The sequence below is a fragment of the Oncorhynchus keta genome, chromosome 32 (genome assembly GCF_023373465.1).
Source record: "Oncorhynchus keta strain PuntledgeMale-10-30-2019 chromosome 32, Oket_V2, whole genome shotgun sequence".
Taxonomy (NCBI): Eukaryota; Metazoa; Chordata; class Actinopteri; order Salmoniformes; family Salmonidae; genus Oncorhynchus; species Oncorhynchus keta.
The window spans coordinates 8,286,926-8,314,894 of record NC_068452.1 but is presented as its reverse complement, the minus strand read 5'-3'; the positions used below and the strand labels follow the sequence as shown (position 1 = coordinate 8,314,894).

At 42.7% G+C, this 27,969-nt stretch overlaps 1 protein-coding gene across 1 annotated transcript; it reads right to left on the bottom strand.

The window, feature by feature from the left end:
* Positions 1 to 332: 332 nt before the first annotated feature.
* On the bottom strand, positions 333 to 24,693 carry LOC118364709 (voltage-dependent calcium channel gamma-4 subunit-like). The gene is made up of 4 exons (XM_035746403.2): positions 24,189 to 24,693; positions 6,999 to 7,082; positions 6,555 to 6,695; positions 333 to 6,365 (listed from the first exon to the last, which is right to left on the bottom strand). The coding sequence occupies exons 1-4, from the start codon at positions 24,403 to 24,405 to the stop codon at positions 5,809 to 5,811; spliced, it is 999 nt and encodes a 332-aa protein (XP_035602296.1). The 5' UTR covers positions 24,406 to 24,693; the 3' UTR covers positions 333 to 5,808.
* Positions 24,694 to 27,969: the final 3,276 nt, after the last annotated feature.

Sequence of the window (27,969 nt, the reverse complement as noted above, 5' to 3'; positions counted from 1 at the left end):
AACCATTTAATTGATCATGCTAGTATACAAATAATACAATGGCGTTTGGTCAACTACATCAAATGTACAACATTTACGATTAATTCGAATTTGTGTATACTTCTAATTTGAGAAATATACATAAAATGAAGTTAAGGTGTATTCAAAGTATATTTGTTGTGCTCTATATCTAATATACTAAGAATATAAGTACAGAAAAGTGTCCCAATTTAGATCATTTTCAATATATTTAATATACATAAATGCTAATAAAGTTTATTAAATGTATATAAAAAATTATATTTACACCATTTTAAATACACAAGTATATTTTTCACAGATACTTAAATATATGAATGAAGTATGATTTAAGTATATTTAAATGTATTTTTCTGCTTGGGTTGTGATGGAGACTATTGCTAACACCTAGAAAGGACACCAGTCAGTCAGTCCCACCCTGTCGCTACACTTTAACAGCAAGTTCAGATTTGTTACGATGTTTCTGTGGCTGAAATAGACTAATCCCCTAATTGAAGGCATGTCCACATACTTTTGGCCACCGAGTCTATATAAATTCACAAACTTCGTGTTAGTTTGTTAGTATTTTTCCTGAAGCACAAAATGCATTGTTATGATTGAAAACAATTGTTGTATTCAACACACTTAAACCAGACACATACTACATACTACTCCACTTCAAGTTGTTTTCATTGTTATCTTAAAGTAAAAGCATAATACTTTTCGGAATTGAGGGAGAAGGAAAAGGAGAGACTTCATCTTAGCACAGCAAACTTCTTTGTATGTTAATTTCTAAACCAAAACACAAAAGAGAGGGCAAGTAAGCATTCAACCACACTTTCAGATTTGATATCAATTGCGGTAGAACAGTATCGACATTTCGCCTTCTGAAACGATACAGTCCTCAAACATAATCAGATGAATAAAAAAAGTACCCTCACACATGGATGTATTCTACAGAGTGATTAGGAACAGAACACTAGGGGATTGAACTCCCACTATGAAAAATGTCAGCCATTTTGAAAATGAGGATTCAAGCTTTTAAGAAGGAAAAATGTATTGGGGATGGCAATGCTTCTTTCCAGTTCTGTGTTTGAGCATTCAGACAATATCTTGGAAATATAAATGTGGATGAGTACAACTCTTTGGTGCTCTCAACTCAATCAAATCACATTTCAGACAGTGACATTACCTTTTTTATTCAATTAAAACAAATGTTCAAAGACACTTGAAATCAATTACAGTACATATATTTTAGAGCCTGACAGAGATTTCAGTGGAGCTACTCTCATTCATTCTGTATTCTCACTTTCATGTGCCCCAATAGAGTTTTCAGAGATTAGCCAAAATAAGGCCTGTAGCCTAATATTATCTACCCAGAATAACATTACCTTAAGGTAGCACTGGCTGTTACCAAGACAATGGCAGACATCAATATCTACATTGAGAGAGGAAAAACATCAAGCAGATGGATACACTTTTCTCCCTGTTCACCCACGACTACTGCCTGTTCACCCACGACTACTGCCTGTTCACCCACGACTACTGCCTGTTCACCCACGACTACTGCCTGTTCTCCCACGACTACTGCCTGTTCTCCCACGACTACTGCCTGTTCACCCACGACTACTGCCTGTTCACCCACGACTACTGCCTGTTCACCCACGACTACTGCCTGTTCACCCACCACTACTGCCTGTTCTCCCACGACTGCGTGGCCAAATACGACTCCAACAACATCATAAAGTTTGCTGATGACATGACGGTGGTAGGCCTAATCACCGACGGTGAAGAGTCACCGCCCTTTACAGCAAAGTGCTACAGAGAGTGGGGGGACGGCCCAGTACATCACTGGGGCCGAGCTCCCTGCCATCCAGGACCTCTATACCAGGCTGTGTCAGAGGAAGGCCCGAAAGATTGCCAATGACTTCCGGTTCTCAGGCCAACTTCTACCCCCAAACCAGAAGACTGCTAAATAGTTAATTAAATGGTTACCCATTCTATCTGCACTGACCCGATCTTGCACTGACGCTATGCACACAAGACTATACAGTATATACCCTCACTCACTCTCACACACTACACTGACACTCTCACACAAAACCACACACATTCACACCCATATGTTTGTCTATGGAGATTGCATGGCATTGTACTCAATTTTATACTCCTGCGTTGTCTTGGCTGTGTGCTTAGGGTTGTTGTCCTGTTGGAAGGTGAACCTCTGGAGCAGATTTTCATCAAGGATCTCTCTGTTCTTTGCTCCGTTCATCTTTCCCTTGATCCTGACTAGTCTCCCAGTCACTGCCGCTGAAAAACATCCCCACAGCATTATGCTGGCACCACAATGCTTCACCGTAGGGATGGTTCTAACCAACATCTCCAATCTCGTCTCATTGATTGGACTCCAGGTTAGCTGACTCCAATTAGCTTTTGGAAAAGTAATTAGCCTAGGGTTTCACATACTTTTTCTAACCTACACTGTGAATGTTTAAATAATGTATTCAATATAGATTAGAAAATACAATACTTTGTGTGTTATTAGTTTAAGTCCACTGTGTTTGTCTATTGTTGTGACGAAGATGAAGCTCAGATCAACTTTTATGACTAATTTATGCAGAAATCCAGGTAATTCCAAAGGATTCACATACTTTTTCTTGCCACTGTGTCTGTTAGTAGACTTCCCTTCATTCACACCCTGTGAATGCTCGTAATGTCTTAATGCCTTTCGTGCTGCCACAGAATGGAGCATTTACAGGCCTATCAAGCCTGCTTCATTAGCTCAATGTGAGGGGGAACTGAATACCATGAACAATGTGGCGTTTGAGGGAAGAAGGTTGTGTACTGTGCTACACAGATTATTCAATTTAAAGGAAGTTGGCTCTGACTAGTGGCCTTTTAAGCCTTGTTCACACAGCAGGCTTTAATGCTCAAATCAGTTTTGTTTTCAAAACCTTTTTGGAATATTGACTGTCCATTACATCAAGTTACCAAACCGGATGCGTGTTCAGACAGAAGTCATTTGCTGACATGGCTACGCTAGTTGTCATAGTGACGACAGGTGTGTGTGCAGTGGTGGTGCTACTACTTCCTGTTGCTCAGAAGTTATGTAGCAAGTTAAAGTGACAACAATGCCTGCCATGGATGTTTCCCAGTTGTTTTGAATGTTTAAAATTATAGTGTAAGATCACTTGTCAACAGACAAAATTATCCAACTTTCAAAACAAGTCCTGTCCTTTTGGCTAGCCACAGCAGTCAACTAGCTAGGTAGCGGTCTAGCACATTCACTCATTTGTTTGCAAACAATCAACTAGCTCACGTTAGTTGGCTACCACATGTTCTTGTCAAACTGTCAAAGGTGTAGCTATAAAGGAACAAGATATTTCAATTAACAGCCTAAAACCGACTTAAGGGCAAATAAATCAGATTTGACCGTTCCGACACAAGTCGCAGGGCCAGGAATCAGATTTGTATCTGACTTTAAACCCCCTACAGAGGTGGTTAGAAATGTGGCTTCAACTATACAATTCCATGTGCTTTTTGGTTGTTTAGACTGCAGGAAAAATAGCACATTCAAGGATATTACATTTTTGGAAGATTTGAGTCACTTCAAACTGCTAATGTGAACAAGACTTTAGTTTTCCAACACATAAGGGAATGACATTTTCTCAAGATGCTGATCCGAGGTTTTTATCCACTCATGGTTAAGGTTAGGATTTTGGTAAGCTGATGCTAGATCTGTGCCTACGGGCAACTTCTACATGGAGTTTGCCATACACACAGTCCTCCACAGAAGTACATGATTAAAAAGTGGATTCATAAACAACAAGACATAGCCTACAGTGTGATCTCACCTCTATTTTTGGACACTGATGACAGTCTTTATGGCATTAGACAAGATATAACGGCATAAATGCTTTTATGTAATATACCTAATAGGTAATGCTTCATAAAGGTGTAAATTAGTTGATATCAATACAGCTTCCCTGAGCAAAATCCAAATAATATATAACACTCAATGAAGACAATGCCCATTTGATTGAAATAAATCTACGTATTTATATTGATTGGAATGTTATTCATGAAACATGAAAATGAGTTCAGTATTTCCATACATCCCCCTTATTTATTTTCAATCTACAACAGGTTTGTATTTGGATATTTACTAATAGTAAGAGTATGGCAGTGGGTCAGATCATAGTACAAACATACGTAGAGTACAGGTACACCAGTTCCCGCCAATACAAAGACCACAGAGGATAGATAGATAGATGAGGATCACATGACAGTTAGTGAGAAGGATTAGAGTTACAAAATTTACAAAAAAAAGTTTACCAAAATTCCCAGGTTTTAGAAGATTTGCTATCTAGGACTGAAAAGGGTTCTTCAGCTGTCCCCATATGTGAACCCTTTGAATAACCCTTTTTAGTTCTAGGTAGAAACTTTTGGGGTTTTATGTATACTGAACAAAAATATAAATGCAACAATTTCAATGATTTTACTGAGTTACAGTTCATGTCAGGAAATCAGTGATTTTAAATGAATTCATTAGGCCCTAATCTATGGATTTCACATGACTGGGGCACAGGCATGGGTTGGCCGGGGAGGGTATAGGCCCAACCACTGGGGAGCCAGACCTAGCCAATTATAATGAGTTTTTCCCCATAAAAGGGCTTTATTACAGACAGAAATACTCTGTTTCATCAGCTGTCTGGATGGCTGGTCTCAGACGATCCCGCAGGTGAAGAAGCCGGATGTGGAGGTCAGGGGCTGGCGAGGTTAGATGTGGTCTGCAGTTATGAGGCCAGTTGGATGTACTGCCAAATTCTCTAAAACAACATTGGAGGCGGCTTATGGTAGAGAAATGATCATTCAATTTTCTGGCAACAGCTCTGGGGAACATTCCTGCAGTCAGCATGCCAATTGAACGCTCCCTCAACTTGAGACATCTGTGGCATTGTGTTGTTTGACAAAACTGCACATTTTAGAGTGGTCTTTTATTGTCCCCAGCACAAGGTGTGCCTGTGTAATGATCATGCTGTTTAATCAGCTTCTTCATATGCACCTATCAGGTGGATGGATTATCTTGGGATTATCTTGGCAAAGGAGAAATGTTCACCAATAGGGATGTAAACATATTTGTGCACAACATTTTAGAGAAATACGATTTTTGTGCATATGTAACATTTCTGGGATCTTTCATTCCATTAACACTTTACATGTTGCGTTTATATTTTTGTTCAGTATAGAACCCCTTCTACATGGGGTTCTACATGGAACCCAAAGCAAAAAGGGTTCTACAGCACAAAACTATTTTGGAACCCTTTCTTCTAAGAGTGTAATCAGAATATTCAAAGTGTGTTGAAAGTGTATAGCACCAGTTACAATGGCAAAATCAAACCCCTCCAGTGAGTTATCACTTGACAACATCAAAACAACAAGATATGACTACCATTTGTTGAGGGATATGCAAAACACATACTTTTCTTATGGTGTATCACAGAAGCATTGCTACTAAAGGTCTGGGTTTCTGTAGTCTTTGTAAATGGACTAATAGTAGCTTTACCAAAGGTTTTCCAAATATTCCTTCAGCGTCCATTTCTCCTCCACATTCAAACGAAGACGGATGGCAATTTGTTAAAACAAAAAAAGAGCACACTCCATCATATGAACTATGACCTTTCAGCGTGGAAGATAGTCTGTGTATTGTAGTTGCAACAATGATCCTGGATCATGTGCTGTCCAAGTGTTTCCTTTACAGTTTAGTGAAGTCTCCTGTATCCTACCAAGTTCAGAGATGCATTCCAACCCTCATACGGGAGTCGTTCTCCTGTTGACACCCTCCTTCAGATCTTTCTGGAAGCAGTTGTGGACCTGCAGGAAGCTTGAGTCACGCTCTGGACTACAGTACCCAGCTATCCCACTTTTCATAGTGTCCCTACTGAGGGCGTACATGGAGATACCATCCATGGGCATCCCAAAGCTTGCTCCACTTCCTATGCCTGCTCCCCCTCCTCCTCCCATCTTAACCCCGACGGGTGAGGTCTCCCGGGACGGGTCGGTGGAGCGGGAACTGGAACGGGAGCGTCGCCGCCGGTAACGGTAACTAGGGATACGGGAGTAGGGCGAGGTGGACGAGGTGGTCTTGATGAACTCCCGCCTCGCCCGGCACCGCGTCTCCTTGTTCTTCTCGATGTAGATGTTGACAGCGAGAACGCCAACGGACTCCGCCACGATGAAGGACAGCGCTCCGAAGTAGAAAGACCAGCCGTATCCATAGCTACCCTTATTGTCCTCGTCCTTCTTGTCGCTAGGGTCACCGGCATTACTGGAGATGTAGACAATGATGCCGATGATGTTGCTTAGACCTGAGGAGATACATCGAGAAAGAGGTAGAAATGTAGGGCCTTGCCCATACAGTAGCTTAGTTTTTCAAAAGTATATACACAGTATATGTAAACATCAATATGTGGGTAGTGTCTACTCCAAGGCAATGCTAGATATGCAAGGAATCGCTGCCATTGCAATGTTTTGAATAGCTGTGTGACGTCACCTACCTGCAGCCACAAACAGGATGCCGGCGCTGAGCAGGATGTTGTTCCTACTGCTGTAGATCCTCCCAGCCCCGACACACAGTCCTCCCAGCAACAACAAGATGTTGCTCAGGATGGGGAAGAGGCTGGAGGCCCGCACTATACCTGTATAGTACACAGCAGTTAGGATGGTTAGCATGTTTACAACGTTAGCTTTACTTTACTTTACTTTGTATGAAAACTTTTTTCCCCACTGACGGCTCTATATAAACCCAGCACTTATGCCATCTGTCTCTCTCTCCATAGCTCCAATTACTGTCATGACAGCCGGGGCCAAGGGAGTTATGACAGATAAAGCACCCCTTGATCACTGGCTACCATTGAGTATCTATGGGCAATGTGTGCTTTACACACGATGATAAAGGATGAACAGACATCTGGATGTGGTGGCAGGAGACAAGCACTTACGTAAGATGTATTCCGAGCTGTCTGTGTCGTAGTTGTTATCTTCTGGGAAGTGATTGATCCGAAGACAGCTTCCTTTGTTGATTCCTGTGGAGTCAAAAGAACCACAGAAAGTCTATTATAAAAGAGTGCACACTTCAGACGGAAGGGTCGAGAAGTTGATTCTAGCTCATGCAGTTTAGTGGACATTTGAAACACAGCTAATGATTTTCATACAGTACCAAGACCAAATCCATATTGTGGCAAGAACAGCTCAAATAAGCAAAGAGAAAAGACAGTCCATCATTTCTTTAAGACATGAAGGTCAGTCAATACGGAACATTTGTTTGAAGTTTCTTCAAGTGCAATCGCAAAAAACCATCAAACGCTATGATGAAACATGAAGACCGCCACATGAAAGGAAAACCCAGAGTTACCTCTGCAGCAAAGGATAAGTTCATTAGAGTTTACCAGCCCTAAAAATTGCAGCCCAAATAAATGCTTCACAGAGTTCAAGTAATAGAGACATCTCAACATCAACTGTTCAGAGGAGACTGTGTGAATCAGGCCTTCATGGTCAAATTGCAGCAAAGAAATCACTACTAAAGGACACCAATAAAAAGAAGAGACTTGCTTTGGCCAAGAAACCTGAGCAATGGACATTAGACCAGTGGAAATCTGTCCTTTGGTCTGATAAGTCCAAAGGTGAGATTTATGGTTCCAACCCCCGTGTATTTGTGAGATGCAGAGTAAATGAAGAGATGATCTTTGCATGTGTGGTTCCCACCGTGAAGCATGGAGGAGGAGGTGTGATGGTGCTTTGCTGGTGACACTGTCAGTGATTTATTTAGAAATCAAGGCACACTTAACCAGCATGGTTATCGCAGCATTCTGCAGCCCATCTAGTTTGCGCGTAGTGGGACTATAATTTCTTTTTCAACAGGACAATGACCCAAAACACACCCCCAGGCTGTGTAAGGGATATTTGACCAAGAAGGAGAGTGATGGAGTGCTGCATCAGATGACCTGGCCTCCACAATCCCCCGACCTCAACCCAATTGAGTTGGTTTGGGATGAGTTGGACCGCGGAGTGAAGGAAAAGCAGCCAAAAAGTGCTCAGCATATGTGGGAACTCCTTCAAGACCGTTGGAAAAGCATTCCATGTGAATCTGGTTGAGAGAAAGTCAAGCGTGTGCAAAGCTGTCAAGGCAAAGGGTGGCTACTTTGAAGAATATAAATATATTTTGATTTGTTTAAAACTTTTTGGGTTACTACATGATTCCATGTGTTATTTCAGTTTTGTCTTCACTACTATTCTACAATGTGGAAAATAGTAAAACAAGAAAGAAAGAAAAACCCTTGAATCAGTAGGTGTTTCCAAACTTTTGACTGGTACTGTATATATGTGTTAACTCCAATTGAGCATGGTTCAGATTGTTTAATAGTCAGAGTTGCAGGTGCTATTGCAGGATACAGCGAAAATCTTAGGCTTCGAGCTCCAACATGCAGGGGAGCAGAAGGAGAAATAATGTCCATTGGGGGAGTAGCAGGTAAGTGAGCTTTGAGACAACACTATACTAATTCAATAATGGCTGTACATCAACCATGTCTGTTCGTTAGAAAAATATATTATGCCTCATGACATGTCACAGTGGAAGTGAAGCTAAAATGGTTCCCAATACTCAATGCACGTCTGTGTTGACCTGTAAAGGCACTCACTAAGTAGAGAGATTAGAGGTTGCCGATTTGCCGTACATTGGGTTTGCTTAATTGTCATAATTAAAAATGACAATACAAATTGATTGCCAAAGAAGAGATGCCTATTATAATGCTGATTATTTTGTTTCCCCACTGATTTTCATACGAAACAAATCATTTAACCTAATGAATTATTTATTTAAAAGGATTCTCAATCTGCCAGAGACATTTTCTACCACTGCTAGGAAATTATGTATTCTAGTGGTTAGTGTACCACAGTTACAGTCCATTTTCAATATACACATCCCACCACTAGGGGCAGCGGCGGCCAGGCTAGGTCATTTTGATCACAGGTAGGAGTTGGGACCAAAATTATTTTCCAATCATTTAGTTCTGAACAGAACCATATATTTTTTTCGTTCTGTTCCACTGTTCTAACCTGCAAAATAAAGATTTGAACTAGGCAAGTCAGTTAAGAACAAATTCGTATTTACAATGACAACCCACTGTTTCTAGGCTAACTGCCCTTGTTCAGGGGCAGAATTACAGCTTTTTACCTTATCAGCGGGATTCGATCTAGCAACCTTTTGGTTACTGGCCCAATGCTCTAACCACTAGGCCACCTGCCGCTATATTGTTCCATTCTATTCCTTTTTTAACCTCAAATGTTTACATTTAGTTCAACATTAAAATAATTCACCAATCAGTGCGGATAGAGCGGCTTGCTATGGAGTGGGCAATCTATAGTTGTTTACATGTGCGATGGACAGACAACTGTAGGGCTCAAGATGCGACAGAAATGTTGTGTATGGTGTAAAGAGCGAGAGATGTTGGAGGAGGCTTGGCTTGAAGAGCTGGGCATTATTGACATGCATTATCTGAATTAGGCCCACATAATTATATCTACAGGAGAACAGCTTCTATGGAGGAACTTTGAATGAATGAACGTTAAGAGAGTTGGCTAAACGTTGAACCAGAGCGAGCTAGCTAGCTAACAAGCTGTGTGTGCAGAGTGGCACCAGAATTAAAAACACGTCTTACCTTTTTAAAGTTAATACATCCAATGTGAAACGTGATAACTATAGTATCCTTAACGAGCATTGAAAAAGTTCATTAGAATTAAATAACTTCACCCTAATTTCTGAATTCCGCTTGCAACTTCAGTAGACTACAGTAGTTTCGGGGGGAGGGGCAGGTAGACTACACACATTGGCAAAGATTTCCAGGTCAGGTAGACACTGGAATCCATTTCTGAGTGACAGAGTAAGGGCTTTGTTGTGTTTTTTTTTTTTGTGGGACTGAAAAAAGTGCCCGGAACTTAAAACTTTGTCACATGCGCCGAATACAACAGATGTTACCGTAAAATGCCCTTAACTCGATTTTCTTAAAACTGCGTTGTTGGTTAAGAAAATATTTACTACATGAACTAAATAAGAAAATCCTAAATTAATAGTCTTATGTCTTGGGATTCTTATGCAGTCTTATGGCTTGGGATTAGAAGCTGTAAAAGAATGTTATTACCTGGTTTCCATGCTTTTAAAAGAACGGTTCTGTTCCGGAACAGTATAGATCGCTTTCGTTCTCGGTTATGTTACAACAAATGTGTTATTTTCTGTTCTGTTCCCTGAACCAGTTCCAACCATTGCTTACAGGTAGGTAGGTACAAGTGATTGACAGGCAATGGTAGAGTGAGAGGTAAATTGAGTAGCCTCCCATCCCGAAGTGTTTTTCTGTGTTTGTTTGGACACTTTTCATTTGATATGCCATTTGTCAAAAAACAAAATATATATATTGCCGTTTAAGTCACTATCTATGAACATTGATAACCTGCTTGGACTGGCTGACCAAGCTTAGCCTGAACCCTGTGGAGAACAATGTCTGCCATAAGGTCACATGCATTGCTTAACTGACTTCTCACGTGAAATGAAATGTGAAATTATATCAGATTATGGATGACTTAGGTAGATCTCGGTCCCCTAGATGTAGCAAGCTTAGTTTCACCCCCATATTTCAAACCAACTGAGGACAGGAAAGTCAGTCTGCACACCCATAAAAGAGTTCTGATGTTCTTCAGCCCCAAGGCATCTTCCATTCAAAGAGTTTGACTCTTGGTTAAGAAAATCTTCTTTGCACTCTTAAGAGAATAAAACATGTCGGTGACATGAATATTGAAACGTTTCCCACTTTCCACTGAAATTGCTGCCTCAACCAGAGGTTGGGAAGTCAAGTGTGCGAATGAACAAGGACTTACTTCACGCTTGGACTTAATTCACTCTAAAACAGATATCAATCATTTATGAGACAGGATAGTAATGTAAACATGTCTTTTAAGTGGTTTATTTGTCTGTGTGTGGTGATTCTACATGTCTATGATTGGTATCTCCAAGACAGCGCAGATTTGTATTCTTCCCCTCTAATCAGGATCTGATTCAGGACACCAGGTGAGTGGAATCTATGGACAATCAGTGACTTTAATGGCTACCCGGACTATGGCATTGACCCTTTTTTTACACTGACTCTATGCACACTCACTGGACTCTACCCACACATTCACACTGACACACACACAAAGCACACCCACACACGAAACACACTCTCCACATACGCTGCTACTACTTTGTTTATTATCTATCCTGATTGCATAGTCACGTTTACCCCAACCTACATCTACATATTACCTCAACTACCACCTAATACCTAATATGCTCCCAAGTGGCACAGTGGTCTAAGTCACTGCATCTCAGTGCTAGAGGCGTGGTTCAATTCCAGGCTCTATCACAACCGGCCGTGATTGGGAGTCCCATAGGGCGCCGCACAATTGGCCCAGCGTCGTTAGGGTTTGGACGGCCGTCATTGTAAATAAGAATTTGTTCTTATCTGACCTGCCTAGTTAAATAAATTTTGAAATAATAAATACCCCTGCACATTGACTCTGTACCAGGACTCCTTGTATATAGCAAAATGATTGTTAAAACTATTTATATTATTATTTGCAAATGTTCTTACTTTATAACTCTGCATTGTTGGGAAGGGGCTCGTAAGCATTTTGCAGTTTGGAGCAACAACCACCAAACAGTCTCCACTGTCACAATGGAAATCAATGAGAAAGCTACGACCAGGACACCCAACTTGAAAGGGATTTGAGAGACCCCTAAAACGCCTCCAAACTAGGCCCCCTGGTCTGGGCACAACCCCAACATTGTGGGCCACTGCCCCAGACATCCCATGGGCCCAAAAGCGGCCCACACTCCAATTTAAAACGAACAGAACACAGCTGGAGTGCACCACTCTCTAACACATTACATGGGAGAACGGTGACACAGTCACCCAACTGCAACAGCATTGGAAAAATGGAAAAACACCTCACAGGGACAAAACTCTGGGCTGGTTCCAACCCCAACATAGGATACATCTACCCCCTATAGCCCCAGGACCCTAACCCACACTCACGAAGAACCAAGGCCAACAGAACACAAGAGCCCACCGCTCTCTACCTCTACCTTTACAATGAAGTCTATGGGAAATCGATAACATTAGACGCCTGACTTTACAGACATCCTAAGACCTTGAAAACACTTCCAAAATGGACCCTCTGGTCTGGGCACCTATGGCAAACCACTGCCCCAAACACCCCCCTGGGCATAGGAAAGGCCTACACCCAAAATCGAAATCAACATCGTAATATCGGAGCCCACCACTCCCAACGCACCATACAAGTCAATGGGAGAGAGAAAGAGAGACGACTTCCCCACCTTCAACGATCCCACAGTCAGCCCTCCTGCAATCTCAGGACAGCACTGGAACACCACTGAAAACGGACCACACCACAACAACACCTTTAAATCCAGCAACATTGGTTAACCCAACCGGACATCCACACTACACCCCATGGACCCAGCAAAAGAATCTCTCTATAATTGCAGAACCACCTAATACCAACTCGGTTATGACCCTCCTCTTCCACCGCCCCGTCACCATCTACGTCTCTGTCATCCCAACCAACCTATTCCACTCAACACATTAGGACATCATCCAACAACACCATCATGGATTACACCACACCTGAAAAGGTGGCGTCATTGTAAATAAGAATTTGTTCTTAACTGACTTGTAAAGGTTGAATAAAAAAAAATTCAACGAAGATCACAGGAACAGTCCAACAATTCAACCATAACAACAGCTCAGGCCAAGACACAGGGCTGGCGTGACCACGGGCCCTGTCGAATCTTCGGCGGCGGCTAATGGAATAGGTTTGCCGTGACCACGGATCCTTCCAAAAATCTGATAAAGACCCTCCGCCCCTGAGGGTTGCCATGACCATGGGCCTTACATAACTTCTGGTCCGAGCCATCAACTCATCACAACCAACATGAACCATCACAACAACCGACTTAACTACGTCACAGGCTCGGACTGAGACATCAGAGGTGCCACTACCATGGGCCTCTACACGTCTCTGACGAGGGGCAATAGCGAAGAGTTGCCACAGACCATTTGGAGGATGATGGAGGCAACAGGGGAAAGAGCCTCAGATCCACAAAATCCCTTCCACCATGTGGCTGATGAGATATGTTGGCATGACTGCCATATTGTATCTCCATCCCAAAGCCCTTGCTTGGAAGTGTACTTCGACAGACTGCCAAGAACCTTGCCCTCGTCCAGGCCAAGGTGGCGAGACACAGCAGTGATGTCACCATAGGCCTTGTTGATCTCTGCACCAGACAGGATGCTCTTGCCAGCATACTTGGGGTCCAACATGTACGCTGTGGCGTGTTTGGGCTTCAGGCAGAAGTCTTCATGCTTTTTGATGTATTTCAGATCTGCAGTTTCCTCTGCTTGGAGCAACAGTGAAGTGGGCAGGGCAGGGCAGTACGGATTTATTCTCTTACATCTGCAAGCAGAGTCCGAACATCAGACAGGATGACATTGTCTCCCTCAATCCGTGCAATGGCTACTGCTATAGGTTTCAGGAGTTTCAGGCTGCTTACCACTCTCTCCCAAAATACATCATCCAGGAGGATCCTCTTGATGGGGCTGTCCATATCGGCAGACTGTGACACGGCCATTTCTTGGAGACTCCTTCCCCTCCAGGAGACTGTCCAACATGACAACCCCAACCCAACAGGTGTTGCTGGGCAGCTTCAATGTGGTGCTCTTCTTCTTCTCACTTTTCTTGGTGAGGTAGATTGCTGCTATAACTTGATGACCCTTCACACACCTAACCATTTCCTTGGCTCTTGTGTAGAGTGTATTAATTGTTTTAGCTGTTGCTATCGATAAGGTGTCTGATTCATCATTTTCACCTCGAATAGAAGTAGAGGGACTTTTGTCAGAGATTGCTTGTTGTGAGCGCTGTGGAAACTTTATGCACTTGGTCAGATGATTCTGCATCTTTGTTGCATTCTTCACATATGATTTGGCAGAGTACAGTGCCTTGCAAAGTATTCGGCCCCCTTGAACTTTGCGACCTTTTGCCACATTTCAGGCTTCAAGAAGAATCGACAACAAGTGGGACACAATCATGTATGTCATATAAAATATATTCACTCCACCCAGTATTGTAATCAAAACTTACCAGAAAACGTGTAGTCTTTGGCTCAGACAGTGTAGTAGTGTGGGCTCAATAGGATCTCATTAGTGTGCAAGATCTTGAGAATCAGCTGTACATGTGATGGAAGAATGTACTATGCATGCAGAGGGTTGCAATTCCATTTAATTGGGGAAAGTTTAACCAAAATATGGCACAATACCTAGAATTGCCTTATGTGTTAACCCACAAAAAAAGGTTCACTGTTATAAGCAAACTTTTTTAATGGATTTTGCAAAATTCCACATATTCCCGGGTTTAACTTTACATGGAAAACTTCCCCCAAAATTCTGGAAATTTACCGGAAAGTTTCCGACCCATTGCAACCCTAGACGCAACAGCAGGGCCCCTTTGTCAATAGCCACCGAGGGAACAACAAAAAACACACTGAGGTAACAACCCTCCTGTGTTTCACCACAAATAGACACTCTACACTCTACTCAACAAGCTATACGACCAGGGACGGACGCAACAGCAATGCTCCTCTGTCATTAGCTGCCGAGGGAGCAACAAAAACACACAGAGGTGATAACCCTCCTACATTTCAACACATCTACTCACACCCTTCCACCCACCCACCTACTCAGCAATCTACGAGAAGACAACTCTACAACCCACCAACACGCTCACCAGACTGAGAGGACTAACACTCCTGCAACCTTTGGTACTCTCGCCGGTGCACCTGGCCTTCACTAAAGCAACTAGGCATGGCAGCCGGTTGGCCATGGATGCATGGGTGAGACGATCTTGGAAGAGAGTCACCCCTGGATGGTCCTGTCAACTGGAGGTCCTGGGGTGGTATGGTTACACGTGGTCTGCAGTTGTGAGGCTGGTTGGATGTACTGCCAAATTCTCAAAAACAACATTGGAGGCAGCTTATGGTAGAGAAATTAACATTCAATTATCTGGCAACAGCTCTGGTGGACATTCCTGCAGTCAGCATGTCAATTGCACGCTCACTCAACTTCAGACATCTGTGGCATTGTTGTGACAAAACTGCACATTTTAGTGGCCTTTTATTGTCTCCAGCACAAGGTGCACCTGTGTAATGATCATGCTGTGCACCTGTCATGGATGGATTATCTTGACAAAGGACAAATGCTCACTAACAGTGATGTAAACAAATGTGTGCACAAATTGAGAGAAATAAGCTTTTTGTGCGCATGGAACATTTATGGGATCTTTTTATTTCAGCTCATGAAACATGGGACCAACACTTTACATGTTGCATTTATATTTTTGTTCAGTATAGAATAGGCTATCCCTACTGCAGAAAATAGATGATTTCCTCATATCCAAAGGCCTACCTGTCATTTAGCAGGAGGAATGTAGTAAGGTCTGGAATATAAATGCATATTGATCTGCATATCATTGTGGCAGTAAGGGAGAAACACACTATGAAACCATCTTTAACTTACTCTTCAGATAACTTTACACTCTATATTTCACCCATACTTACTCTACCTCCCTCACACACCTTCTCCCTCTCTCACACACACATCCTCTCTCTCTCTTACACACACAGACTCACATCACTCTCTCTTGACATGAATTGTAGCCCAATGTTCTAACAAAACCCTAAGGAGGTATCGCTCTGCCTATAGAAGTGTCTATGTGCGTATCAGCTAAGCATACAGTGTCATGATTTACCCAAGAGATTTAGAGGGAGATATAATTAGCATTGGTTCTGATGTACGCTGTAGCGTTGGATACAGGGCAGTACTCTCAATCTATTATGGACTCAAGGTCTCACTCACTCGTTCACACACACACACACACACACACACACACACACACACTGCTCCTAACTTAGAAAATAATTGAAGGAACACTGGAAAAATATAGATATTTGATTAAGATATAGTTTTGAATGATTTATATTAGGCATATGGCATCTTACTTCTGAAACGCATTAGTTTGAGTAGGCTATCTTTTCCTTTTCCATTCTTCCTGTGCAAATCCACATTTGTGCATAGACTATTGGTCAAGTTACCAGGATGTTTAGCTAGCTAGCTAGGTAACATGACTGGACAAAGTAGTTTATCAAAACAACAATCAGCGGCCCATTAGTAGTTTAATATGGCCTGCGACATGGTTTATGAAATGATATAAAATGTGAGACGGGGTTTTCAGCGACATAAAGGTGCAAGCATGACTGTCGATATGCTCCGCTTTCTCTCTATGGCACTGAGGCTGCGTGCCTAGCCTAGTCTCATGGACTACACGTAACAAAGTAATCTAAATCCGGGACACTCAAATTAGTATGATATGTGACGTTTAGTATGGTTGCATAAGATAGTTACTTTAGGCAAAACTAAAGTAGGTGGTTGGGCGGGCATATAACGCGAACCTCTAGCAACCCAAAGGTTGCGAGTTCAAATGTCATCACGGATAACTTTTGCATTTTAGCTAATTAGCAACTTTTCAACTACTTACATTATTAGCTACTTTGCAACTTCTTAGCTAACCCTTCCCCTAACCTTAACTCCTAAACTTAACCTTAACCCTAACCCCTAGCCTCGCTTAAGTTAGCAAGCTAGCTAATGTTAGCCACCTATCTAGAATTCGTAACATGTATACATATATACGCAAATTGGTAACATATTGTACTTTTTGGCAAATTTGTATACCATACAAAATGGGTGATGGATATCCACAAATGAAAACATACCATACGAAATGTACCATATCATACTAAATGGAGTGTTTCGGATTTACATAAGGAATAATATAAGAAATGCTCTGAGACCAGGTTGGCTTCATAGCCAGACTGGCCTGTGCTCTTGGTTCTAACAATGAAAAGATACAATGTATCCACTTCACTCGCACTGCGAGCCACTCCAATAATTAAACAAATGTAACAAAAGATTCCTCAGTGTCTGCCGACCCCAGCTCGCATCACTGCTCGATTTGATTTATTTCATTTTTTTGTACTTTTACCCATTTTTCTCCCCAATTGGTAGTTAGAATTGTCCCATCGCTGCAACACCTGTACGGACTCGGGATAGGCGACGGTCGAGAGCCAGGCATCTTCCGAAACATGACCCTGCCAAGTCGCACTGCTTCTTGAGACAATGCTCGCTTAACCCAGAAGCCAGCCGCATCAATGTGTTGGAGGAAACACTATACAACAGGTGACTGAAGTCAGCTTGCAGGTGCCCAGCCTGACACAAGGAGTAGCTAGAGCGCGATGGAACAAGGAAATCCTGGCTGGCCAAACCCTCCCCTAACCTGGACGAAGCAGGGTTGCCTCATGGGTCTCCCGGTCACAGCCAGCTGTGATACAGCCTGGGATCGAACTTGCGGCTGTAGTAACACCTCAAGCACTGTGATGCACCGGATGTTGTCCGGATGTTGAATTTGATCCCACTAGCGGGATCCGTGCGCTAAGTGTTTTTTTAACTGATGGAGATGTGCAGAAAGAGCGAACAGAAAGAAGCGGGTGAGTAGGGGAGAGCGGGAGAGCGTCTGTAAGTCATCACTAGTTACCACAGCCACAAAGTCATATACCCTGCTGTTACGGATACAGGTATCCTGTGTGTGTATCCTGTGTGTGTGTATTTCTTTTCTCTCCTTCTCCCCTCCTCACAGGTGGCAATCATCATTCCCCAATCAGTCACCATGCAGTCATCAATCATAAGACACACCTCCTGTTTCCATTACCCAATCACATCCCCTTTCCCATTCAGTTGGTTCCTCTGGAGCTCAATCTCTCTTGTTTTTGCACCTACATGTCACTTTGTCCCCAACTGCGAGTATTGTTCTGTTATGGTGTTTAATGGTGGGAAAAGGGGGTACCAAGACAAGTCGCCCATGGGCATACACTACCCGTAGTTAAACTTTGTCAAAATACACTAGTAAGAACTGGGTGGACCACCCACTGTATTTTTGGTCAGTTAGTTAGCTGTATTGAAGTAGGCTAGTCTTAGGGGTGATTTTGGATATTTGTTTCTTTCCTTGGGTCCAGCTACCCATCCGGGATATGTCATTACTGACACCCATGCCGCTCGTGCAGATTGTTATAGTGGTCTAGTTGAGTGTTGAGTGTCATAGCTGATGTAGCATTAGTGTTTGCTATTTGTTGGCTCTTGTTTGGTAGTAGTGCAAGATGGCTACTTTTGATTTGAAATCCTTTTTGGATAACCCTTTGTGGGAGGTTTAATGTACAATTGAGGTAGACGGAGAACAACGGCATTTGGAGTTCAAAATGTGCCAGATGGAACTGGAGGCAGAGATGGCGAGGCTAGCCTTCGTTCCTGCTGTGCCTGTTAGTGAGCCGTCCTCACCAACTGGAGCTTCCAACACTTTTGCCATTAGTAGGCAGATTGACTCTCTGAACAAAGGTACCAAGGCAGAAGTTGACTCCTATTTTTGTGTTTTTGAACGTATAGCCGTAGCATTGAAATGGCCTGAAGAGGTATGGTGCCTATTGCTTCAGTGTAAATGAACTGGTAAAGCCCAATAGGTTTTGTCAGCGCTACCTCTGGAAGACAGTTTGAATTATGAAGTGGTCAAAGCTACTGTTCTTCGCGCCTATGAGCTTGTGCCTGAGGCATACCGACAGAGATTTAGGTCTCATAGGAAGTCTTCTAGTAAGACTTATGTGGAATTTGCTAGAGACAAGGGAAATCTGTTTGATAAATGGCATGCTGCTAGTAAGGTAACTGATTTCAACTCTCTCCGGGAATTAATCTTGTTGGAAGAGTTTAAAAATTGCTTACCCGAACGCATTGTAGTTTACCTAAACTAACAAAGTATCCTCCCTGTCAGAAGCGTCTGTGTTGGCAGACGAGTTTGTGTTGACGCACAAGAGTGTGTTTGCGGCTCATACTGAGAGTAGAGCCACTGAATTGCCTACTTTTAGCCCTAGTCGGCCAGCAGTACTATATCAAGCACGCCAGAAGAATGAGCGTCCCTGTTTCTATTGCCATAAAGTGGGACATATGATTAATGATTGCTTCCTGCTAAAACACAAACAAGGGATGCCTCTTCGTGCCAAGCCACCAAAAGGTGTTGCTCTAATTCGTACAGTGGTGAGGTCTGAAACTAAACAGGTGCCTCAGGGTAACTGCAGTTTGCAAGTCTCAGTCCCCGACCGCAGTTATGAACCTTTCATTTGAGGGGGTTTGTGTCCCTAGCGAATGACGAAGTGTCTCAGCGTCCGGTTAAAATCCTTAGAGATACTGGTGTGGCGCAGTCATTTATATTGTCTGATGTGTTGCCCTTATCTGACGATACATACTGTGGTTCCAGTGTGTTAGTTCAGGGTATTGAAATGGGTTTTGTCCCAGTGCCATTGCACTTTGTGAAATTACACTCTGAGTTAATCAATGGAATATTCAGAGTGGGGGTACGTCCTAGGTTACCAGTAAAAGGTGTGACCTTTATAATGGGTAATGATATTGCCGGAGGAAAGGTAATACCCGTATTGGAAGTGTTGGATAAAAGTGACCACTCTCTCTCTCCAATGAGCTGGCACAGAGGTTTCCACATGTGTTCCCCGCTTGTGCTGTCACTCGTGCTCAGGCACGACAAGTGGGTGACGTGATTGAACAGAACAGTGTTCAACAAATCTGAGGTTGATCAAGAGGGATGGGTTGTGCGCTACCTCTGGGAAGCTGATCACCTCTGACAAACAGCCCAGGGAAGAATCGAAGTATGTTGAACTTATTGCTAATGCAATACAGCTACCAATCACTCGTGAGCAGCTGATTGCTAACCAAAAGGTTGACACCAAGCTTGCTAAATGTTTTTATAGTGTTGTCTCATTGGAAGAGGTAAAGAAGAAGAATGTGGCGTACTTCATTGATGGTAATCTCCTCATGCGTAAATGGACATCCCATGTAGACGTGGACGGAGATTGGAATGCTGTTTCCCAAATAGTGATTCCGACAGCGTAGACGTGGACAGAGATTGGAATGCTGTTTACCAAATAGTGATTCCGACAGCGTAGACGTGGACAGAGATTGGAATGCTGTTTACCAAATAGTGATTCCGACAGCCTTTCAACAATATGTGTTATCCCACAAAGACTTATGATCGGATCCTTCGACATTTCTTTCGGCCAGGTTTAAAACAAGATGTGGCTCAGTTCTGTCAGACATGCCACATAATGTCAGATAACAGGAAAACCAAATCAGGTTATTCCTCCCGCTCCTCTTTGTCCAATACCTGTCATAGGTGAACCATTCGAACATGTGGTGTTGGATCGTTACCGAAGACAAAATCAGGTAACCAGTTTCTTATGTGTATGGCAACAAGATACCCCGAGGCCATTCCTCTGCGAAGGATTACAGCCCCGGTAGTGAGTAAAGCCTTAATTAAATTCTTCACGACATTTGGGTTACCTAAGGTGGCACAAAGTGATCAAGGTACCAATTTCCTATCAAAGCTCTTCAAACAGGTGTTACAATCCTTGTCAATTAAGCACCGTGTGGCAAGCGCATATCACCCAGAGTCTCATGGCATCAGACACTGAAGTCTATGCTATGTAAATATTGTTATGAAATCTGAGAAAGATTGGGATGAGGGAGTTCCTCTAGTTTTGTTTGCTGCTCGTGAAACTGTACAGGAGTCTCTAGGGTTCAGCCCGGCTGAACTAGTGTTTGGTCACACAGTGAGAGGACCAATGAAAGTCCTTAACGAACAGTTTTTGTCCCAAGAGTTGTGTACAGGAGATGAGAATGTGTTGGACTACGTTAGTCACTTTCGTGAGCGCCTACACCAAGCTTGTGCTCTCGCAAAGGAAGCTCTGTCTTCCTCACAGAGGAGTATGAAAAGACACTATGATAAACTGTCTGTTTCTCATCCATTACAGCCAGGTGACCAAGTAATATATGCCATTTAGCAGACGCTTTTATCCAAAGCGACTTACAAGTACTGGTGTTATTGCCTGTTCACGGATCTTCACTGTCAGCTCGTTTCTCTGGTCTGTAATTTCATTGAAAATAAATTAAGTGAAACTGATTGTGCTTCAAACTCCTGAAAACACCAATCTCGTGTGTGCCACATTAACATGCTGAAAGCATATCACACCCAACCCATCAACCAGTTAGTTCAAAAACAGCGGAAGGAACTGCTGTATCATAGGATAGTGGACTGTCATATTGTTGATGGATTGGAGTTGCGCAATACTCAGCAGCAGTGCATTAGATTGCCCAACTCCGAAATGCTGCTGTCTATCCAATCAGGTCTGGTTCATTTAACGGACGGACAGGCCGACGATATTGTGAGGCTGCTACACAGTTTTCCATGTCTCTTTAATGATGTTCCTACTCGTACAAATGTGTTGGAACATGACATTAATGTTGGAAATGCTGCCCCTATCAAGCAACACCCATATCGTGTCAATGCTTCTAAGAGGAAGATAATGAGGGATGAAGTGAAATATTTGTTGGAGAATGACCTGGCTACGCCAAGTTCCAGCCCTTGGAGTTCTCCTTGCATTCTGGTTCCTAAACAAACCTGATGGTACATCCAGGTTATGTACGGATTATCGAAAGGTAAATTCTGTCACAATGCCAGATTCGTTCTCACCGTTACTTTGTCACTATTACACTTTGCATGAGTTATGTTAAGGGTCTCAATACCATCCCCCCTAGACTGCCGGGACAAAGGGATTCGTAACACCTGCTTAATTCTACAATTTCTCTTCTTAAAATGTGATTTTACATCTAACCACACTACTGACCTTATGCCTAACCTAAGCTTAAATTAATACCAAAAATAAAAAAACAATATTTTCATGATTTTTTTTTAGATATAGACCATTTTGACTTTGCCTGTGGAAACTGTCTGCCTGCGAGACAACAGTTCATCCTTTATTACTCAGCATAGCATTGCCATGGCAACCTCCTCCTGGTGCCCAAAGAGCAACATTTCGTGCCTACATCTCTGAGGAGCTCTTTGACATTTTACTAATGTTTTCATATGGGGACTGGCGAGTGTGCGAGTAGACCTGCGTACACAAACACCATGATTTTAGACCCCCAAAATGTGTTTTGCTAGCTATAAAAAGTATCTCACGAAGCCCCTTTGCTTATTACAAACATCATTCAACAATTACCTCACAGAGCAAAACACCCAACAAGACCCATGCATCATCGTCCTTATCATCAAGAAGTCTTTCTTATTCAGTCGGGAAAGCAACAATAGCTACTCAAAATCAAAAGCTATTCAAAAACACAAAGAAAGAATGACAGTCATTCAACAGGTGTCTTATCTACTTAGAAGGAAGTAAATAAGACCCCTCCCACTCTGTCTCTTTCGCGCTCACTCTCACTCGTTGAAGTGCGTCATTTCGTCTCCCGTCGACACAGAGAGAGACACAGGAGGGAAGCGCCGGTTAAGTGGGAGTTCTTGTTTGATTTAAGGCGAGCTGGGAACAAGACTCAAGTTGTTCCGTGCGCGTCTTAAAAGCCTCCCCTGTGCTCTCCCGCAGCTAAGAACATTTTGTTTTACAAGGCACTAAATAAAGAGCTTTCCATTTGGAACACGTCGTTAAAGAGATGAGCAGTGTAAGGTCAATTTAGTCATTTATAGTTCGCTACATACATGTTAGGGGTTGGAGAAAAGTATGGGGTTGAGAAAGGGAAAGAGAATTGTGGGTAATGTTGCCACTTGACATTGTGTTGCCTAGCTGTGGACATAAATGGAATAGCAATGATTGAGAATTGTATTTTTTTTTTTGTCAACCTTGACTTTTCTCGCCCTCTTTCTCGCTCTCTCTATCTCTGTGTGAGTGTCTGTACTTCACTTGCTAACCTACAGAAGAAATAACAAGTAATATTTACCTATTCATATTGCAAGGTTTGATAATCAAAATGATAAGTGGAAGTCTCCATCTTTCCCCAGGTGCACTTCAGTTCGCTTGCAGTTCGCTAGAGAATTATTTCCCCATCGCAACACTACAGCGGTTAGCGGCTGCATATTTATTAACGTGGTTGATTTCGCCTAACAATGACGCAAGTAATCCTGAAGAGCTGGCTAGTGTCTACTTCAATGGAGAAGATTAAATAACTGGGTTTTGGTGGGAAAAAGTAGAGACCCAACATCCATTATGTCATTTAGATGCTATATTCATCTGGATGTGACCAAATCGAAGGACACCACTGAACAGATTTATCGTATTGATTAAGATGTATTGATACAATTCTCAGCACCTGGCTCAAATGGGTAGACATTATGAAGTTGACTGAATCTTTCATTGCTGTGCAACTCTCTTAGCAAAGCCCAACCCATGTCCTATGTTGAAACGAGAAAGTAACTCACATATTCGTTCCATCTCATGTTGGTGAAAAACATACATGCTTTGAATTTGATTAAGTTAACCCTATTTGCCGATAATTATTTCTAAATCTCACTCATGTTTCCATAGCAATGGCTTAGGTGTAGTTGCCAAGCAACAGCATCACATACACTGAACTGGATGGACAAAGAACCTCCGTTTGGAGAAGCGCATCTAAACAGTTTGAAGTTAAACTCGTAGTTTTGCACTCCTAAAAGTAACAGCCATTGATTATAAACGGGTTGAGTAGGCTATGAATTAGTTCTATTGCACATTTCCATACAGCCGTGCATTATGCATGTACAGTATATGGTAACGAGGCCACGTCATATCCGAAGCAAAAATATAACGTAGTCCTAATACATTGCATTACGCACATGGATACATAATGGTATAACGTTCCCACAATTACTGAGCGTGCACGCAGGAGTAGCCTACACCAGCTTCTATCAAACGCCCTAACAACTTCACTCTGTGTGTGGACAGTTTATTTCAGTGTAGAAAAATGTTTTGTCACTTGTGTTTTTCCCCAAACGCCCTCAACACACAAAGTACTCAATGATTCATACATCAGAAATGTTCCTATATTAACCAAATAGAAAAAAAACCCTAAAAATAATTGACCAGAAAGCTGACAAAGTACCTTCTATACAACAAATCCGCCACAGCCCGGAGTGCGTCAGGTCGCCTCTAGTTTTCTTGGGTTGCATGTCGTCCGTGGTGACATTGGTGGCGTTACATATGTACGCCCGAGAATAGAGCCAGTAGTCGGTCCCAATAGCTATTGTCATCAGACTGAAAGCTGAAAAAGCGCCCACGATGGTCAGCAGTATCTGACACCCACGGTCACACCACGCCATGACGCCTCATAATAATCCACAACGGGCTATGAACACACTAAAGAGGGACGCGCTCTAACCATATGGCGAATTGGTGCGGCAGAATATGGCTATCGTTGCCGGTTTTTTTAGAACATCACTTTCATGTAAACTTCAACTGGAGTGCTTCTTAAGTTCAGTAGCTTTTTCCTCTTCACGCTTCTCATGGTTTTAATTCCCCAAAGTTCACATCGCAGAAGTCGTTGATTCCGCCACAGGTTGACGTTTTCCACCCCCAAGAATGGAATGGTGTTTTTCGATGTGGGAATTGCTTTCGCTCCTCAAATGAATTGAGCCAAAGAGCGCAATATCTTCTACCAAGACCACACCTTCTATTCAGCTAACCAATGAGAGACGACAATGATTGGCCTCGAGTCGGCATCAGAAGTATACAACATTACAACTGATATCAAACAAGGCAAACCCACATATGCCATTGAGGCATATGTGGGTATATGAAAATATATTGTACAAAAATATAAACGCAACATGCAACAATTTCTAAGATCTTACTGAATTACAGTTCATATAAGGAAATCCGTCAATTGGGGCCTATTTAATGTATTTCAATCTATGAATTTCACATGACTGGGAATACAGATATGCATCTGTTAGTCACAGATACCTTTTTTTTTTAAAAGGTAGGGGGGTGGATCAGAAAACCAGTCAATATCTGGTGTGACACCATTTGCCTCACGCAGCGCAACACATCTCCTTTGCATAAAGTTGATCAGGCTGTTGATTGTGGCCTGTGGAATGTTGTCCCACTCCTCTTCAATGGCTGTGCGAAGGTGTTGGATATTGGCGGGAACTGGAACATGCTGTCCTACACGTCAATCCAGAGCATTCCAAACATGCTCAATGGGTGACATGTCTGGGACATTTTCAGCTTCCAGGAATTGTGTACAGATGATTACGACGTGTGGCCGTGCATTATCATGTTGAAACATGAGGTGATGGTAGCGAATGAATGGCACAACAATGGGCCTCAGGATCTCGTCACAGTATCTCGGTGCATTAAAAAAAAAATGCAATTGTGTTTGTTGTCAGTAGCTTATGCCTGCCCACACCATAACCCCACCGCCACCATGGGGCACTCTGTTCACAACGTGGACATCAGCAAACCACTCGCCCACACGACGCCATGCACGTGGTCTGCGGTTGTGAGGCCAGTTAAACATACTGCCAAATTCTCTAAAACGATGTTCGACTCCTTCAAAACTTGAGACCTCTATGGCATTGTGTTGTGTGACGAAATTGCACATTTTAGAGTGTCCCCAGCACAAGGTGCACCTGTGTAATGATCATGCTGTTTAATCAGCTTCTTGTTATGCCACACCTGTCAGGTGGATGGATTATCTTGGCAAATGAAAAATGCTCACTAACAGGGATGTAAACAAGTTTGTGCACAAAATTAGAGTTAAATCAGGTTTTTGTGTGTATGGAACATTTACGGCATCTTTTATTTCAGCTCATGAAACACGGTACCAACATTTACAAGTTGCGTTCATATTTTTCTTTAGTGTAGAAATGGCCAGAAAATGACCATAATTTCACCAAAACATTTCAAAGTGTTGATAATTCACGCCTGAATTTAAGCTCGTCATTCAAACCTCCAATTCACATTTATTGGACTTTGAACAGCCCCTTTAAAGTCCGGGCTTCAGCTGGATCAGCTGTGGTCCACGCAGAGCGTTTCCCTTTCACATACACACAGAGAGAGAACCTGCTGGGCTTGGCTCGCTCGCTGCCGTTTCTGTCCCATCCCTTTGAAAGAAAGCCCCCCAGCCGCACTCTGATTCACTTCCTGTGTGTGTGTGTGTGTGTGTGTGTGTGTGCGTGTGTGTGTGAGAGAGAAATGGGCCACTTGAAGGGGTTGAATCATATCCTGAACTGCTCCAGTGAATGAGAGTGGAGACATCCTCTGTGGGGAGACATGACAGTGTTGTTTAGATAGGAAATCAAAAGGTACTCGGGACTGGGTTGTTTTCTCATTGTAAGCATGTTAGTTGGTTTATCTAAGTAGGATTATAGTTTAAGGATCATAGAGCAGCAGAGAGAGCCTTCTGGTTTGTGTTATTTCATCAACTTTCCTCTTAATTGCTAACTTTTCATTGCATAGAGGGAAAGACAATGCCCAGAAAATACACGTAATGTGTCAGGGAAATTGTGAAACGGATATTTTTGCCGAGTGTCAATGAAGACGCATATCCTTTCATAGATGTGTTGCACGTTGCAACAAAATGTTATTTTCATGACTTCTAGTCTGTGACCTCTCACAGACAGAAATATTAGAGACAATCTCCGTAACCCCCCTCCAAGGGGATTATGCTGGTCGGCAATGAGCTTGAACTGAAATGGCACGGATGCCATCTGTCTCAGTGGTAGGCCTCCTTGGTATTAGTATGACGTGTTGCATACAAATGTATAGTGCATTCAAAAAGTATTCAGACCACTTGACTTTTTCCACATGTTGTTTGCGAAACCGCTTCATTCTAAAATTGATTAAATTCCCCTCATTCATCTACACACAATACCCCCATAGAACAAAAGACAAAAAAATCTTATTTTATTTACATCCGTATTCAGACTCTTTGCTATGAGACTTGAAATTGAGCTTAGGTGCATCCTGTTTCCATTGATCACCCTTGAGATGTTCCTACAATGTGTTTGGAGTACACCTGTGGTACATTCAATTGGACATGATTTGGAAAGGCACACACATGCATTTATAAACGTCCCACAGTTGACGGTGCATGTCAGAGCAAAAACCAAGCCATGAGGTCGAAGAATTGTCCGCAGAGATCCGAGACAGGATTGTGTCGAGCCACAGATCTGGGGAAGGGTATGAACAAATGTCTGCAGCTTTGAAGGTCCCCCAAGAACAAAGTGGCCTCGATCATTCTTAAATGGAGCTGGTTGCCTGGCCAAACTGAGCAATTAGGGGAGAAGGGAGGTGACCAAGAACCCAATGGACACTCTGACAGAGCTCTAGAGTTCCTCTGTGGAGATGGGAGAACCTTCCAGAAGGACAATCTCTGCAGCAATCCACCAATCAGGCCTTTATGGTAGAGTGGCCAGACAGAAGCCACTCCTCAGTAAACGACGCATGACGGGAGTTTGCAAAAAGGCACCCAAAGGACTCTCAGACCATGAGAAACAAAATTCTCTGGTCTGATGAAACCAAGATTGAACTCTTTGACCTGAATGCCAAGCGTCACATCTGGAGGAAACCAGGTACCGCTCATCATCTGACCAATACCATCCCTATGGTGAAGCATGGTGGTGGCAGCATCATGTTGTGTGGATGTTTTTCAGGGGCAGGGAAACTAGTCAGGATCGGGGGAAAGATGAGCAAAGTACAGAGAGATCTTTGATGAAAACCTGCTCAGGATCTCAGACTTGGGGCAAAGGTTCACCTTCCAATAGGACAACGACCCTAAGCACACAGCCAAGACAACGCAGGAGTGGTTTCGGGATGGGGAGCGTATACCAGCTAAACTGCTTACTGACTGTACACTGTAACGTTACTGCATGATTTTAGTG

Excerpts from the sequence above, each read along its gene's own strand:
- LOC118364709 (XM_035746403.2), bottom strand. The coding sequence starts at position 24,405 with ATGGCGTGGTGTGACCGTGGGTGTCAGATACTGCTGACCATCGTGGGC. Across the intron at positions 6,696-6,998 it reads CAGCTCGGAATACATCTTAC|GTATAGTGCGGGCCTCCAGC; the intron begins GTAAGTGCTTGT and ends TGTACTATACAG. Across the intron at positions 6,366-6,554 it reads CATCCTGTTTGTGGCTGCAG|GTCTAAGCAACATCATCGGC; the intron begins GTAGGTGACGTC and ends GTATCTCCTCAG.